The 18,234-nt window shown below is 35.4% G+C and overlaps 1 protein-coding gene across 3 annotated transcripts in view; it reads left to right on the plus strand.

The window, feature by feature from the left end:
- Positions 1-532: 532 nt before the first annotated feature.
- The window catches only part of SH3BGRL (SH3 domain binding glutamate rich protein like), a 105,501-nt gene continuing 87,799 nt past the window's right edge, over positions 533-18,234 (plus strand). Inside the window, exon 1 of one of the 3 annotated variants that reach the window (XM_032330999.1) lies at positions 533-859. In XM_032330999.1, the coding sequence (XP_032186890.1) occupies positions 815-859 (45 nt within the window). In that variant the 5' untranslated portion in view covers positions 533-814. The remainder of the gene's footprint in view (positions 860-18,234) is intronic. The other 2 variants (XM_032331001.1, XM_032331000.1) reach the window with 2 other exon arrangements.

Raw genomic sequence — 18,234 nt, forward strand, 5'->3', positions numbered from 1 at the left:
CCGTATTTTCAATTTTTTATTGTTTGCAATTTATTCCTCCATTATTGAGTTTGCCAGTCAGGCCTCCTGAAAATTTTCAGAGACAGGATTCACTATCTTAACAAAAAGTAAAACTCATAAAGGAAGCCAATCCTGCCATTTCTGGTCTTAGGGAAACTTGAAACTTTTCTTAAATCTTTTGTGCCATTGCTCACTTCTTCAGTGCCGGATTTCTGCTACCAGCTAACTTCAAAATGATCATTACATAATAGAAGTCTTAAAATGCGCAAGGCTTTGAAGGCATGGGCTCTGGATTCAACAGTCTTCTTTCAAGGAAGATCTGTCTTCTTATTTGCATACATTTCTAAGCAGGAAGTTATGCGCAGAACTTTGACTTTCTGTGGTAAAATGTCTTTCATTCTAATGTAATTTAATTCAATGCTCCCTTTTGTTTTTTCTTTCTCCTCTACCACTTCTTGGGGATAGAACAGTCAACAGATCTGTTTCAACAGATCTCGCGGTGCTATTCGAGATTCCCTATTTAAAAAAAAAAAAAAGAAAGAAAAGAAAGAAAGAGAAAGAAAGAAAGGAAGGAAGGAAGGAAGGAAGGATGCAAAGGAGCCTGTGTTTTCCAGGCTTTGGGGCTGGGACTGCAGTGTTCTGAGCTCACTGAAAGCAGTCAAAGGAGGAGGCGGGACTCGGGCGAGTTCCCCTTCTACCTTCCCCCACCCTTCTCTTCCCACCTTTCTTCCACCTCTACCTCGATTCCAGCCTTTGCGGCAGCTGCTCTCTAGCCGTTTGCACGACCCAAAGAACAGCGGCATTTGTTCCCAGGATGGTGATCCGTGTGTATATTGCATCTTCCTCTGGTTCTACGGCGGTAAGGAGGGTGGGGAAACCGCCTTTGTTTTCCTACACACCTATCTCCTATTGCCCCAGAACCGTTAAATTGCAGAAGTTCATCAGGGCAGCTGTTCCTTCAGAGGACACAAGCGTCTTCCGCGTCCTGCCCTTCTCTTTCTTTCCTTTGTTGCTTCGATTTCATTTTTCCGTGGAGTTTAGCTTTGTTTGCCTTATGATGTTAAGATCACATTTCTTCTTTGAGGGAAAAGAAAAGCTACTGAGTTTTGGTAGATGGGGAAAGGTGGTATATATGTATATAGGGTCTTTAAGGTTAGTGGAAGAAGTCAAATAAAATCACAGACTGGTGAGTTTCAGGAGTGGGAAATTTGACATTTGTGTTTTAGGTACTGAGACGAAGGGCTGGCGTGCCGTTCTGTAAGGATGTAAAACATGCGCCGGCTGATGACATTGAGTGGAGGCCTACTGAGGCATTGCGATTATTTTTGAAGTGAGGCCTCTTTAATCAAAGAATCATTTTGCCAGTGTGTAGGAGAGGGTGTTTAAACTCAGCCTAAAAAGAGTGTTAGAACTAGGCAGAATTCGGGAGGTGAAGTTGAGAACAATGGTGCAAAATTGTGGGGTTTTTAAAAAGCAATGTAACAAGGGACCTGTTTTTTCTTTCCATAGTGTCCCTTATTTTGACTTCTTTTTTTTTCCCCCAAAGATTTGTCTTCTAACAGGTTCTAACTGCTTCAAATATATTGAGAACTAAAAAGGGAACTAACAAGTGGTTTGTGTAGTGGTAGACTCCAGTTGCTGTTTCTTCAAATGCTGGAACAGTTCCTCCCTGGATTCATGTGCTTTTAATTTAGAGTAACAATTCTTCAGCGGCTGTGGGAAGCAATAGGATAAACTGGGATGTAACCTGACTGTATATCCATGATAAATGAAAGTGCCTGTTTTTCACAACTCGAACAAAGCTAACAGTAGCAAGAGTAGATAGAAGAGTTCTGGATATAGGATGTAATAATTGCCTCCTCTTCTGAGCTTTAGAGCAGCAGCTATTCCATGTTTTTACTGTTGCTGGTTGTTTTGCTTATGTACCCCTAGGTGGGTTTGGGATAAAACTGAAGGTTATGTGAAATCACAAGAACCTTGAACTTTGAAATTTGTCTTCTCTAGACACTATGTGTGGATGTGTTTAGACAGTTCTCTGACAGAAAACTTGACATTTTTTTAGCAAGTTCAGGTTGAAAACATAAAATTTTCATATTGTCTTTGAACTTCACTTCATGAGCTTCTTGCTTTATTATTAACCACATATATTAATTTTGATATTTTGAAGTAATATTTGAGTTACTCTGAGTCTCAAATCCAATACAGTAATTGTAAAATTTTAAAGACCAGCTTAATAACCTTACTTAAATTCCTTATTAGACTGAACAGATCAGGAAGTTAGTTTCATTTTGGGTGATATGCAGTTCCAATATTGCCATTTACTCTGCTTTCTTGCTCTTCTGCCCCTCCCCCAAAAGCAGATTAAAAAATAAACTCCTTTCATAATTTCTATTAAAGAATAATTGTACCTCTTTCTTTGTTAAGACTTAAGTTTCTAAGGGCCTTAAAAAATGACTGCTGTCTCTTATTATGAACATTGTTAGACTGGATTGCTGAAGACTATACAAATAGGAAATATTTATGCTACTTGTGTTTTGTTTGATTTTTTTCTTATCAGTAGAGATTTGTATGTTGTTTTACTAATTATAGTTTTATGAGCCTGTTATCAAAATTATGCATAAGGCCAAAATAAATTATTTTTTAAAAAAGCATGGGTACTTTTAAATAGTGCTAAAACAGTATAAAGTGAGTATACTTCATTTATAACACAAATAGTTATATACTTATATACTTATAATACTTATAATAGTTATATACTTCATTTATAACACAAATACTAAGGTTTCATTAAAATTGCTACCATATAGTTTTTAACACACGATTTAGAAATTTTGGGGCAAAAATCTTAATGGGAACACAATAATTGGTCAAAATGAGACAGTCCTATAAGTTACTAAGTGTAGGTCTCTGAAGAGTATTTAAAAGAAAGCTTTTGGTTTTGAATTTGTAATTTCTCACTGTTTTCTGATTCCTTCTAGTGGCTGTTATAAAAATAACCAATATTAGATGTTTTATCAGCTAGAGGAAAATCTATGCTAAGTCCAAAACAACATTAACTTGTTCTGTTCTTATTTCAAGACTCCTTTTCCTTCATAGACTGATTAAAACAAAACAAAACAAAACAGTTTTCAAGTGTTTACTCAACTCTGCCCCAACACAGCACTTGCTTCTCAAAAGTTTAGAAATGAAAGCAAGTAGGTTGGTTTTGCAATGGTTTTCTTGCATCAAAAACTAATGACATACTGTATGGTGACTAATGTAACATAATAATAAAAAAAGAAAGTGATAATAATAGGAACAATTAAGTGTATCAGGTACTATCTCACCTTTTCTTTACAATTTCTAGTCCTGTGAATTAAGTTTATGATTATCTCTATTTTTAAGATAAGGAAATACAGGTTCAGAAAGTTTAAACAACTTTCTCAAGGTCACATAACTAGAAATCCACAGAACTTGAATCCAACACAAGCTGTTTAAATACAGTAACATGTATTTAACCACCAAGAAATACATTGTCCCAGTGAGGCATGTAGAGGAGGCATGAGAAGATAAATGTGAACATGAGAGGAGAGGTACAGAAATGACTATCCCCTGTATATGGAAGAATTACCTGAGCATATACACATATAGGGATTAGAAAAATGAGGAGCTGATGTGGAAGAGGGATAGCATGTCTAAAGTTGAATGTCAGTAAGTGAGGTAAATGACTTTTCGTTCAAGAACATGGAGATAAAGAAGACATTCCTATTTGGAACTATTTTTTATAGGTCAAGGTAGAAGAAATTCAGACCTTAATACAGTTTCTTTTTATGGAAATCATTTAGCAGGAATGCAATTCCAAAGTTGTCTGACTATAGGAGGTGATTTCTGCCTGTTCAGAACTGTTTGTGCATGTCTTGACCAACTATAACACAGAAGTGTATACCTTTTTTGTCAAGATTGTAATGCATTATACATTTATATTTAATGGAAAAGGAATAGAAAACACAGACCTTGTGTATCTTAATAAACTTCAAAAACTTTTAACAAAAATCAGCATTGGGTTTTGATGAGAATTGCTAGAGGGATGATTGCTTGGAAAATTTTAACTGTTTTGGGAGGATTTTTTCTCATACTTCTTTTCCCTGGACCCATAATAATCTCTGTTTTATGATCTCTATGTATTCTAGGTATGCTTGGTGTAGAAATGTTAAGATTGTGATACATAGATGGTTTCTGAGGGGTTTATTTATGAAATGACTTTTTAAAAATGATCTCTTTTATGACCGTTAAAGGAAACTATTATCCATGTAAGAAATGAAATACACATAATTTTTTTATGGCAGTGTTCAGTACACAACTTATAAAAACAAGTAAATAAATGCTTGTGATTGCCAAAGCATGAGTCACTAGGCACAGTATTTTTTTGATTTGGATAATATAGATGTGGAATAAAACACTACAGTTCTTCATTTATATGATTCTCACTTAATTGTATTTTAGGTGACAGAGTATTTTGCTGCTCTGAGTCTGCATTTATAATGAACATTGATTTGATGTATGGTCTTTGTTATAGCTTTCAAGGTTTGTTTGGATGCTGTTTAAAGGTATTTACAAACTATTTAAAAGAACAAAATCAGGAACTATTCTTTGAATGTTTGGACATACTTTTTGGATGCTCTAAACAGTGGAAAATGACAACATTCTCTAGGTTAATGCAGGAACTCAATATTAGTGCTTTCAACTTGGTGCCCTATATTCGATGACTGACTTCCTAAATTTCACAGCAATAATGGAAAAGTTTTTGGAATAATTTGGCCCAACTTAAAGATGCTTGGAAAACACAATTATCAGTAATGATGATTCTTGAGCACTTAAAAGTCAAATGGTTTTAGGGAAGAATGTATTTTGGGAATTTAGTATAAATTTAGGTTTATGATCTGGTAGAAGAGAAAGATAAAATGAATTCATCTCTAGCTCAAAAACTAGTTTCTCTACTGAGGAGGCATTTTGATCTATGTACCTTAAGGTCAATTTTCCCCCTGGATTGGCCTGGGGGAAAAAAATAAATTGAAACCCCAGACACATTCAGGTCAAATGTTCTAATTCTCTGTAGTTTATCTCTAAATTCTTCTCTAAAATATACATTGCACAATCAAACATATATCTTTTTATAGAAATATTTTCTGCTACTTAATTGAATAATTAAGCCTGAATGTGATATTTCATCTCTTACTGAAAATATTAAACATATTGACAATTTGTCAGTGACTATGACCATCTGTTTGCTTTCAGTTCTGCTTTGTAGCCCACCAGAAAGCCTTTTATGCCTAGTCCTTAATGACTTCCTCCAATCCAGATCAAAATTAAATGAAAGTATAATTAGAGAGAAGGGGCTGTTCATTTATGAAGACTTTTTTTATTAATATGAGAGGGGAAGCTGACATTTTACACTTGGTTTAGCAGAATTCTAAGCAAAGGGATTATTTGCTAGTCCAGTCCCTCACATTTTGGCTTTATTAGGTTGTTTGAAGTTTTGCAGATTGCCAGAACATTAGGTAAAGTTTAAATATAAATTAAAACATATCATGACAAATTCAAAGATTATATATTTAGAAGTATTCAGTGTCAGTGTTATTAGATTTTTTTTTAAGGATTTTATTTTTTGATAGAGAGAGACACAGTGAGAGAGGGAACACAAGCAGGGGGAGGGAGGGAGGGAAAAGCAAGCTTCCTGCTGAGCAGGGAGCCCAAAAGACATGGGTCCTGATCGCAGGACCCAAGGATCATGACCTGAGCTCAAGGCAGATGCTTAACAACTGAGCCACCCAGGCGCCCCAGAGCTTTTTGTTTCATTACTCATTCATTAACACGACTAATCAAGATTTGACACTATTAATAGTAAAAGCTAACATTTATTTATGCAACATATATATATCAGACACTGTGCCCAGTGCTTTACATACATTATCTTAATTAGTTTTATTTTTATAATAACACTAATAAGTACTATTATTAGATCTATTCCATAAAATTGGAGAGAGTATCTCTAAGACCCAGAAACATTAGGTATATTGGTCAAGATCAATATAAATACTATTACTAGATCTATTTAATGAAATTAGAGTATTTCTAAGACCCAGAAACATTAGGTATATTGGTCAAGATCAAAGAGTTACAAATAACAGAACTGAGATTAGAACCCAAGTTGTTTTGGGGGTGCCTGAGTGGTTCTGTTGGTTAAGCATCCAACTCTTGGTCTTAGCTCAGGTTTTGATCTCAGGGTTGTGAGTTCAAGTTCCATGTTGGGTTCTACATGGAGCATGGAGCCTGCTTAAAAGAAGAAGAAAAAAAAAAGAGCACAAGTTGTTCTGACTCCAGAACCCACTCCTAAACACTCTGTTGCTTACACATTCACTTAGTGGATAGGTATTAAACAAAAATTATGTCAATAGTGCATTAAAATCTTGTCATGTGACTATGGGTCTATAGTTGCTCTTTAAGACTGGATGATGCCTGAAAAGAAAGAAAAAGATTGAATGATGCCTAACCAGGCAAATGTGTCTTCATCCATACTCTTTACATGAGAGTTAGGTGAGACTGTGGAAAGTAGGGAGGTTGGTTAGTAGCATCAATTTCAGATACGTTTTAGTTCTTTTTTTGTTGTTGCTAATAAAATTGCCTAAGGGCAGATTTTTAAATAGCGTTTGTGCCATGTATTGAACCCTTATGATTTTGATTCTCTTCCCTGAAAAAGTATTTTCATATTGCTATAGGCCAACATAATTCAAATTCAAATTCAAATTCTTTGGGGTAAATACCTAGTAGTGCAATTGCGGGGTCCTGGGTAGCTCTATTTTTAACTTCTTGAGAAAACTCCATACTGTTTTCTAGAGTGGCTTTATGAGCTAGCATTCCTACCAACACTGTGAGAGGGCTCCCTGTTCTCTGCATCCCCACCAACATTTCTTGTTTCCTAACTTCTTAATTTTAGCTATTCTGACTGGTGTGAGGTGGTATCTCATTGTGGTTTTGATCTGTATATCACTGATGGCAAGGGATAAGGAGCATTTTTTTTCATGTTATCTGTTGGCCATTTGTATGTCTTCTTTGGAGAAATGTCTATTAATGTCTTTTGCCCATTTCTTAACTGATTATTTGTTTTTTCAGTGTTGAGTTTGCTAAGTTCTTTATAGATCTTGGATACCAGCCTTTATCAGATATACCATTTGCAAACATCTTCTCCCATTCCTTAGGTTACCTTTTAGTTTTGTCGAATGTTCCCTTTGTTGTGTAGAAGCTTTTTATCTTGATGAAATCCCAATAGGTCATTTTTTGCTTGCCTCTGGAAACGTGCCATTTTGCTTGCCTCTGGAGACGTGTTTAATGAGAAGTTTCTCTGGCTGAGGTGGAAGAGGTTGCTGCCTGTGTTCTCCTCAAGGATTTTGATAGATTCCTGTCTCATATTTAGGTCTTTCGTGCATTTTGAGTTTATCTTTGTATATGGTGTGAGAAAATGGTCCAGTTTCATTCTTCTACATGGGCTGTCCAATTTTCCCAAAACCATTTATTGAAGTGACTGTCCTTTTTCCATTGGATATTCTTTCCTGCTTTGTTAAAGATTAGTTGAGTTGACCATAGAGTTGAGGGTCCATTTCTAGGATCTCTATTCTCTTCCATTAATCTGTGTGTCTGTTTTTGTTCCAATACTATAATGTCTTGATGATTACAGCTTTGTAATAATAGCTTGAAGTGTTGTTGTATAAAATAAGATTAAGTTTTTTTATAAATATTTTTAAATCTATAAATATTGTCTCTACTGCAATAATTGTTTTAAGTCACACAAGGTGGGTTTCTGTACATAAAAGAACAGATTTTGAGGCTTCATCAGTGTTTCTACAGTTTATGTCTTAGCTTTTCTCCTCTCAGTATGATGAGCCTGTCAGGATACAGCAAATGTTAACAAGGATGAAGAGAAAGGGGAACCCCCTTATACTGTTGGTGGGAATGCAAGCTGGTACAGCAGCTCTGGAATACAGTATGGAGGTTCCTCAAGAAGTTAAAAATATAAATACCCTATAATGCAGCAATTGCACTGCTAGATATTTACTCAAAGAATATAAAAGTACTAATTCAAAGAGATATCTGTACTCCGATGCTTACAGCAGCATTATCACCACTAGCTAAATTATGGAAAATTCAATAGAGATAACAATTTACCTACCTTCTTTCTCTACCATATCATGAACTTCTTACTGTCCAGAATATGCTTATTCATGGTAAGTTTCCAAATAAATATTTGTTGATGCATGAATGGATGGCCTGTTTAAATTCATGTTCAGACATGTCATTCAAATGGGGTTCTGTAGTTGCTAGTGGGAAATGTGTGGCTAGCACTTGGGGAAGGTGGTGCTGGAGAATATATATTGGAGTCATTCAGAAATAAGTACTTGAAACCAAAGGAAAGAATGAGCTCATTTGAAAGGAGGAATTGTAGAGTGAAATGAGAAGAAGGCTAAGAACAAGGACAGGATATTAGTGGATGTTCACATTTAGGATAGGGTAAAAGGAAGCAGGTGCAGCAGATAACAGGATTCATTAAGAGAGATCAGAGTGGCATCCTTTAGTAGAAACCAGAGTACTGATTTAGAAAGGCTGTTGAATTCAGTGTAAGGAAATCATTAGTGATCCTGGAAATAGCAGTTTCAGTGGAATGCTGAGGACAGAAACCTGATTAAAAAGTCTAAAGAAATGCATTATATATTGAAAAGAGGTGAGTAGGTAGGCTAAGATTTGAGTAGTTTGATAAAAAGAAAAAAAAGTTGAAAAGAATTAAGTAACATTACCTTAGAGCTATTAAAATGGAACAAAACTAAGTGAGCTGGAATTTTGCCTTAAAAAATCCTATTCGTCAGTTTTCCCAGCCTATATTTATCAGAACATTGTTGTTTTATTTCATTGTATAATCAACTTTAAACTAACTCAATTATTAGTGGCTGAAATATTCAAGAATTAGTATTTTAGAAATTATGACAGAGAAAAATGAATATTTGTAATTATAAAACAATGAAAACAAGTAAACATTTTTGTTGAAATGTCCACTGAACATTTTATCAAGACAGTTACAAATTACTTCAGAAAGTATTGTCTTTAAAGTATAAAAGTCTTTGTTAATTTCAGTTACCATATAAAGTCTGTGTTGACTATGTAGTAAAATGTCTTTATTTTTAGCTGTAAATTTAAATTGCCCTTGTACGAGAATAGTCAGGAAAGTCAAAGTTCTTACAGAAATTATGAAGAATAGCTGGACAACTTACATTACTCTAAACTTCAGTAAAAACTAGCTTTACTCTTCAGAAAATATTGTTCTCTATGCTCTAACTTCTATGAGGTGGATTATTTTAGTCAAAAGAAAGTACAATTTATCTTTTTTTTTTTTTTCAATTTGTTCTTCTACATTTAGTCCTCCACCTCCTAATCTTAACCTAGCTTCCAAAATTTCTGGGCTGACTTGGGATCTGGTGAAAGCAACTCAATAAAAAAGACAAAGATAAATGGAAAGAAATTAGAAATTTGAGGCTCCATATAAATTAAATTATTAAATTCAACTTCAGAGAGTTTATAGAGCTCTGGTTTAGTACTTCTACATTGAGCAAACTTAATACGTACACATACACATACTAGATGAAAATTTGGTGGAGATACTCAAGTGCTGAATCTTAGGATGGACAGGCCCTGCCAATTCTGGATCTATAGGCTATGCTGAGCATTCCCTTCTTTTATCCCAATATTCATTCATTCATTCAGAAAATATTTATTGTCATCCATTGAGCTAGATTCTAGACCCAGGTACTCAAGAGTGAAAAGAGCCAGGAATAATCCTCAGCCTCTTCCCTGAGCCAGAATAAGGGAGGACATATAGAGATGTCAGTTTTAGTGACCAAATTATATGGTTTACAAATAACAAGATATATATGAGGGGCTTGAAAGTGGAAGTACTTTAGGGACTATTTCTGTGCAAGTTGGTATGCTGTCTCGCAGGAATTAGCATTCTCTTACCTCCAAAAAATGCCCCAAAGTATTTTGTCTACGTCTTCCAGTTGCCCTGACAATGATCTTCACCTTGAATCACTATTCTGAAAACAGTGATAGTTTAATATTGACTTTAACTTTTACTCCTTTTTCCTGCCATTTCACTTACATTTATACATTCTGCACTGGTACTATTATACAGTTCTGATTGAAGTCAAATGTAGCAACAATGACAAGTTAAGGATTTGTGGTTTTATTACCTATTTCTATCAGTTACCTTGGGATTCTTGAACAAAGCATGCTAGACCTCTATTTTATTACCTCAGAATGTCTTTTAGTCCACTCAATAATCCCTTCACTTTGGAGTCACCCCAGCTTTGATCTTTTGTGTAAACAATTATGCTTTACAAAAATCTAAGGTGTATTCATTAATTCCTTTATTTATAACACCTCAGCCATCTTATTTTTGTCTCTCCCTTTGTGTTCTCTCTGGCTCTTTCCTTCTTTTCCAAGGACTATAGGATTTCCAGCTATATATATTTCGTGAGACTTGTGATTTATTGACTTTAAATTAATTTCAAAATCAGCAGTTTATGCACTTTGAAATCAGTAATTTGCTAAAGTCTAAGTATTAGGCATCATTCATTTATGATAGATGACAGTATTAATAATGAAGAGAATCATATGCCATGACTAATGTAAGGCCTAATGTAATGCCTTTAAAAGATTTTATTTCCATGGGCACCTGGTTGGCTCAGTCAGTTAAGCATCTAACTTTTGATTTCAGCTCAGGTCATGATCTCAGGGTTTTGAGATTAAGCCCCAGGTAGGGCTTTGGGTTAGGCATGGAACCTGCTTAAGATTCGCTCTCTTCCTTGCTCTGTGACCCTCCCCATTTCTCCCTCTATAAAAACAAAACAAACCAAAACACACACACACTCTGTCTCTCACTCACACTTTGGGGCACGTGGATGGTGCCTGGGAGGCTCATTCTGCTAAGTATCTGCTTTTGGCTCAGGTTGTGATCCTGCGGATCCAGTCCTGCACAGAGCACTCTGCTCAGCAGGGAATCTGCCTCTCCCCGACCACTGCCCCCCCGCCCCCGCTGGTGCTCTTGCTCACTCTCAAATGAATAAATAAAAAATCTTTATTAAAAAAAATAGTTGTTTCATTGTTAGACAATTCCAGTTATTAAAAGTAATTTTAGGGGCACCTGGGTGACTCCACTGGCTAAGCATTCTGCCTTTGGCTTGGGTCATGATCCCAGTGTCCTGGAATAGAGCCCCACATCATGCATCCAGCTCAGCAGAGAGCCTGCTTCTCCATCTGCTCCTGCCCCCCACTCATTCTCTCTCTCTCAAATAAATATTTTTTTAAAAAGTAATTTTAAATTAAGTCAAATTATGGTTCATTCAAACTTCTACCAGTGGTCTGAATTTTTTTTTAATTTGGAACTAAATCATCTCTTTGGTATTAGATCCCTTTACCTAAGGTAAGACCCACATCATGACTTCTTGAAGTTTTTTGAAAATAGTTTTTGAATATCTGTCTGCAGACTGATTGTTCTTAGTTCTTTCAAATATTCCATATAATGCATATATTTTGTCATTTACTATCCTGACTGTGAGTTTCTAATTTAAGTCTCGCTAATTATCTTTAAAGTTTTTAATCCTGAAACCTTGGTGTAAGTATTCAGTGTAGTTTGGGATATATATGCTTATATTTCTGAGAAATTTGATGAATTTTAATAAAAGCACATTAAGATGAATGATGTGTTCAGGTTGTCCCTGTGACTGAGAGAGAATCTGATGGCAACAACACTTGGAATAAATGTGACAGAGATAAGAGCTGTGCTTAAGTTTTATAGTTAAGTAGAAAAGTAATTTTCAAATCTCCTTTTTTCTATTAGGGCAAATTGAAGAGGGTTATTTTTATGATCATTTGACTATACTGGCTACATTTATTGGGTGAATTAACATAGATGAATGCCTGCATACAATCACATTGGATTAACTATTAGTGTTAAGGCTAACTGTGGTAGACAGAGTAATGGCCTCCCAAAGATAGCCACATCTTAATCTTTGGAACCTGTAACTATATTACCTAACATAGCAAAAAGGACTTTGCAGATGTGATTAAAGATTTTGAGATGGGAGAATATCTTGGATTATACAGAAGGGACTGATGTCATCACAGAGTTTGTTATAAGTGAAAGATAGAGACAGGACAATCAGTGTCAGATTGACATGAGAACAAGTTGACAGCCATTTATGGATTAAAGATGGAGAAATGGGCCATGAACCAAGGAATTCAGAAAGCTTCTAGAAGCTGCAAAGAGATACAAAATGGATTCTCTCCTATAGTCTCCAGAAGAGAACACAGCCTTCCCAACACCTTGATTATAGCCCACTGAGAAATGTTGGACTTCTGACTTCTAGAAATTTAAGGTAACAAATATCTGTTAGTTTAAGCCATTAAATTTGTGGTGATTTGTTACAGAAGTGAATAAACCAATATTTATTTAAATTGAATAGTCTCAGTTTCCCTTGATATAGTATAGAGAATTGAAAATAGGAGGTTCCAGAATATTGTCAGTAATGGAAGAGTAGGGTGAGATTTCTATATGGAACAATTGAGCATTTTTCCAATGATCTGGTCATTTGGTAATTGTCTGTAAGAAACTATGATCAGAGCCCTGAACTATCTAATCTGGCACCACAAGAATTGTGCCTGCCTGCCTGATTGTTTTGTTGAGAAAGACATATGACAGTGAACAGAGTCAGCATGTTATAGATTGTCAATATAACTTAAACTCCATATAAAACTTTCTGACTATATAATCTACAGAGTTATGGAAAGAGCTTGGCAGAAAGAGCCAAATGCAGGTCTATTTTAAAGTTCAATCCCCAATTTTTTTTTTCCTCAAGAGAGATTTTAAGCAAGTTTCCCTGCTTTTATCTACCTAAGATCTTTATGACTAAGCAAATGGGTCATATTTCTTATATTAAAGACAATTAGCATATAATATATTATTTTATTTTATCTTATTTATTTTCAGCATAACAGTATTCATTGTTTTTTGTACCCAGTACTCCATGCAATCTGTGCCCTTTCTAATACCCACCACCTGGTTCCCCCAACCTCCCACCCCCCGCCGCTTCAAACCCCTCTCAGATTGTTTTTCAGAGTCCATAGTCTCTTATGGTTCACCTCCCCTTCCAATTTCCCCCAACTCCCTTCTCCTCTCTAACTCTCCTTGTCCTCCATGCTATTTGTTATGCTCCACAAATAAGTGAAACCATATGATAATTGACTCTCTCTGCTTGACCTATTTCACTCAGCATAATCTCTGCCATTCCCGTCCATGTTGCTACAAAAGTTGGGTATTCATCCTTTCTGATGGAGGCATAATACTCCATAGTGTATATGGACCACATCTTCCTTATCCATTCGTCCATTGAAGGGCATCTTGGTTCTTTCCACAGTTTGGCGACCGTGGCCATTGCTGCTATAAACATTGGGGTACAGATGGCCCTTCTTTTCACTACATCTGTTTATCTTTGGGGTAAATACCCAGTAGTGCAATTGCAGGGTCATAGGGAAGCTCTATTTTTAATTTCTTGAGGCATCTCCACACTGTTCTCCAAAGTGGCTGCACAAACTTTCATTCCCACCAACAATGTAAGAGGGTTCCCCTTACTCCACATCCCCTCTATCCCCTTGTTTCCTGTCTTGCTAATTGTGGCCATTCTAACTAGTGTAAGGTGAAATCTCAATGTGGTTTTAATTTGAATCTCCCTGATGGCTAGTGATAATGAACATTTTTTCATGTGTCTGATAGCCATTTGTATGTCTTCATTGGAGAAGTGTCTGTTCATATCTTCTTCCCATTTTTTGATATGATTGTCTGTTTTGTGTGTGTTGAGTTTGAGGAGTTCTTTATAGATCCTGGATATCAACCTTTTGTCTGTACTGTCATTTGCAAATATCTTCTCCCATTCTGTGGGTTGCCTCTTTGTTTTCTTCACTGTTTCCTTTGCTGTGCAGAAGCTTTTGGTTTTGATGAAGTCCCAAAAGTTTATTTTGGTTTTTGTTTCCTTTGCCTTTGGAGACATATCTTGAAAGAAGTTGCTGTGGCTGATATCGAAGTGATTACTGCCTATATTCTCCTCTAGGATTCTGATGGATTCCTGTCTCACGTTGAGCTCTTTTATCCATTTTGAGTTTATTTTTGTGTATGCTGTAAGAGAATGTTCGAGTTTCATTCTTCTACGTATAGCTGTCCAGTTTTCCCAGCACTATTTATTGAAGAGACTGTCTTTTTTCCACTGTATATTTTTTCCTGTTTTGTCGAAGATTAATTGACCATAGAGTTGAGGGTCCATATCTGGGCTCTCTACTCTGTTCCACTGGTCTATGTGTCTGTTTTTATGCCAGTACCATGCTGTCTTGGTGATCACAGCTTTGTAATAAAGCTTGAAATCAGGTAACGTGATGCCCTTTCCTTAGCGATTCAGGGTCTCTTCAGATTCCATACAAATTTTTGGATTATTTGCTCCAGCTCTTTGAAAAATACTGGTGGAATTTTGATCAGAATGGCATTAAAAGTATAGATTGCTCTAGGCAGTATAGACATTTCAACAATGTTTATTCTTCCAATCCAAGAGCATGGAATGGTCTTCCATCTTTTTGTGTCTTCTTCAATATCTTTCATGAATGTTCTGTAGTTCCTCGAGTACAGTTCTTTTACCTCTTTGGTTAGGTTTATTCCCAGGTATCTTAGGGTTCTTGGTGCTATAGTAAATGGAATCGATTCTCTAATTTCCCTTTCTGTATTTTCATTGCTAGTGTATAAGAAAGCCACTGGTTTCCATACATTGACTTTGTATCCTGCCACATTACTGAATTTCTGTATGAGTTCTAGTAGTTTGGGGGTAGAGTCTTTTGGATTTTCCATATAAAGAATCATGTCATCTGTGAAGAGAGAGAGTTTGATTTCTTCATTGCCAATTTGGATACCTTGTATTTCTCTTTGTTGTCAGATTGCTGTTGCTAGGACTTCTAATACTATGTTGAACAAGAGTGGTGAGAGTGGGCATCCTTGTCGTGTTCCTGATCTGAATGGGAAGGCTGCAAGCCTTTTCCCATTGAGGATGATATTTGCTGTGCGTCTTTCATAGATAGATTTTATGATATAATATAATTCTTAGTAGTTCTTCTCAAAGCTTCGTGAAGATGACAAACAATAGAATGTTTAATTCATATGAAGGTTGCTAAGCATTTGTGAATGGCAGAAACCCAAGATATGATAATATTAAATGACTAGTCTTAGAATTCTTAAAGAAGTGGTAGCAAAGTGAGGATTAGAATTTTTTGGCTTTAATTAGTATTTTTAGATTGCTCTATATTTCACTATAATAAGGACATCTATTCTATTTGGCAATTTATGTCATTCATGTTAATAACTTTTAATATCTTGTTTAAACTTATTTCAAATATGAAAGTGAGTTTTAGAAGGATGAAAAGACTTGATCAAGGTCACACAGCTCACCAGTGAGGTCACTGAGAGAATATATGTGGTTTTAATTAGGCAGCTGACGTCAAAATTAAGCTTCATAATTCAGATGTAATACCAGTTTTTTTTTTTATCTATAGAGGTAAAAATATTTTGGGGGTTACATGGGATGAAGGAGGGATAGGAATTATCTGGTTTATGTAAAGTTTTTCATTTGTAATACTTGAACTCACTAGATAATTACCAGCCATCTTTCAAATGTTGGTATATAAGCTTTTACTCTGCATCTTAGTCTACTGCTGACAGTCTTAAAGGTAGAATTTAACAATCTTTTTTTTACTGTGAAAATGTTTTGCTCTGTTGAAAATATTCAACTCAAATATTTCTTTATATTTTTATTATTACTCTATGTTTGTTAATTTTTTAAATTTTAAATTACATTGATACTCTGTTTTAACAATGTGTAAATGAGAGAGAAGGAGAGAGAGAGAGAAGATTGAGAATGGATTATTTATTTCACCAGAATCCCAGGATCGCACAGAAAACCAGAAACAACCCATGGAGGCCATATTACCATGAGCAAGTCATCTTTGGTTTAGTGGGTGAAACATGAATGTATTTGAATTTGGTGTTCTTCCTGAGGTAGGCTAGATCTAGCCCTCAAAGATATCAAGTCTTAATCTCTGGAACCTGGTAATATTGCCTCATATGGCAAAACGGGCTTTGCTGGTATGATTAAATTTATGATCTTGAGATGGGGAGATTATCTTAAGTTATCTAAGTAGGACCTAATTGTAATTACAAGGATTCTTATAAGAAGGAAGCAAAGGAATATTTGATGACAGAAGGGGAAATAGGAGATATAATAATGGAAATAATAGGTTAGAGTGCTACAAGGAAGGGAATACAAGCCAAGAAGTGCAGGTAGTCTCTAGAAACTATAAGAGGCTAGGGAAATCAATTACATCTAGAGCCCTCAGAAGAAACTAGCCTTACCACCATCTTAATTTTAGCCCAATTAGGCTAATTTCAAATTCTGACCTCCAGAGTTGTAGGTGAATAAATCTGTGTTGATTGAAGCCACTAAATTTGTAATTATATGTTATTGTGACAATAGGAAACCAATATAATTCCCTGCTCTGTCGTTAAATCATGTATTCTTGGCTAATTCATTTAATTCTGTGACTACTTTTGTTCCTTTTAGGTAATGTTGGGTTTAACAGTGCCTGTATTATAGCTCTCTCAAGCCTGTTATGAGGAACTGTGTAAAGTTGTACCTGAAATAAATATTTTGGGCTTTTCACTACAATATCGCTAAAGCAATTAACTAGTCTCTCATTTAAGAGTTCCACTTTATTTTTCTACTTAAAAACAAGGAAAATATTTTCTTCTGTACCTTTCTTACATTTCTTACCACCATATGTCCTCACTCTGCTAGATTTATTTTAGAAAATGGAAAACCTGCCTTATTGCTTGCAAAACCCTTGGGGCTTGAGTCTATGTGAAGAGTGCACAAAAATTCTTGAACAGACTATCAGATGGAACTGTTGACATCTCTCGAGCATAAAGGGAACCAAGTTTTACTTTTGCTTTACAAAGGACTTTTTTTTTTTTAACTTGCTGTCATGGTTAAGTCTTAAAGTCACAATAATTAATTTGCTTCTTAAAAGTAATAGCCTTTAAATATCAAATACTCTTTAAATCATGGAATTAAAAATAAATTGTCATTTTTCCCAGCTCTTATAATCTTGTATGCTGTTAAATAACCTAAACCAAGAGTGGCTGAGTACAATAAACTAACATCTAATACAATAAACTAACTAATTTCTTGGATTTCTGCACTCTCTAATTTACAGAAATATTACAAAAAAAATTGTGACCATGTAGCTTCATTCTTTTATATATTTTATCAAGCAGGTAATTTTAGATACAAGGGCTCTAGAAAATATGCTTAAAGTGATTGCCCATGAATACGTATTGACTTTCCTAGTGGTAGTTATTATTACTATGTTTATAAGAACAGTCCATTTTGAACTATAGTATATAGTCAACCCATTTTACTTTGTTTATATTTTTTGGATATATAACTCTAAAATCTTTTGTTCAGCAAAATGACATTAAGTGTGACACATGAGCTATAGCTTATAAGTTACATATAGGACTTACAGGTTTTGAGATTCACTATTATCGAATTTTGGGAATCCTGAATGTCTGGATGAAAGGGAGGTCTGCTTTTGAAAAGGACATAGATAATCTGGTAACTCTTATTTTTAAAAAGATATTATTTACTTATTTGAGAGAGAGAGAGAGCACAAGGGGGGTCCAGATGGAGAGGGAGGAGGAGACTCACTGCTGAGCAGGCAGCCAGAAGATGTGCTCAATCCCAGGATCCTGGGACAGACACTTAACTGAGCCTCCCAGGCACTCCTGGGTAACTCTTCTTCAAGGAAGCTATGATGCATATTCATCTCTGGTGCCTAGAATTCATTTCCAGAGACTATAGAGGAGGTATCAGTGATTAAATGAAATGGTATTACTAGTAATTAGGGATTTACCAAACATGTGGTGTAATGAAAAGTCCATTGGATTTAGAGTAAGAAATTCAGAAGTTGAATTTCAGTTCCATCATTCATAGCTGTGTTACTAGGTCATTTAGTTTCTATAGACCTTAGTGACCTCAACTAGAGAATGAGTATACTAGTACTTGC

This window comes from Mustela erminea, chromosome X (assembly GCF_009829155.1).
Source record: "Mustela erminea isolate mMusErm1 chromosome X, mMusErm1.Pri, whole genome shotgun sequence".
NCBI lineage: Eukaryota > Metazoa > Chordata > Mammalia > Carnivora > Mustelidae > Mustela > Mustela erminea.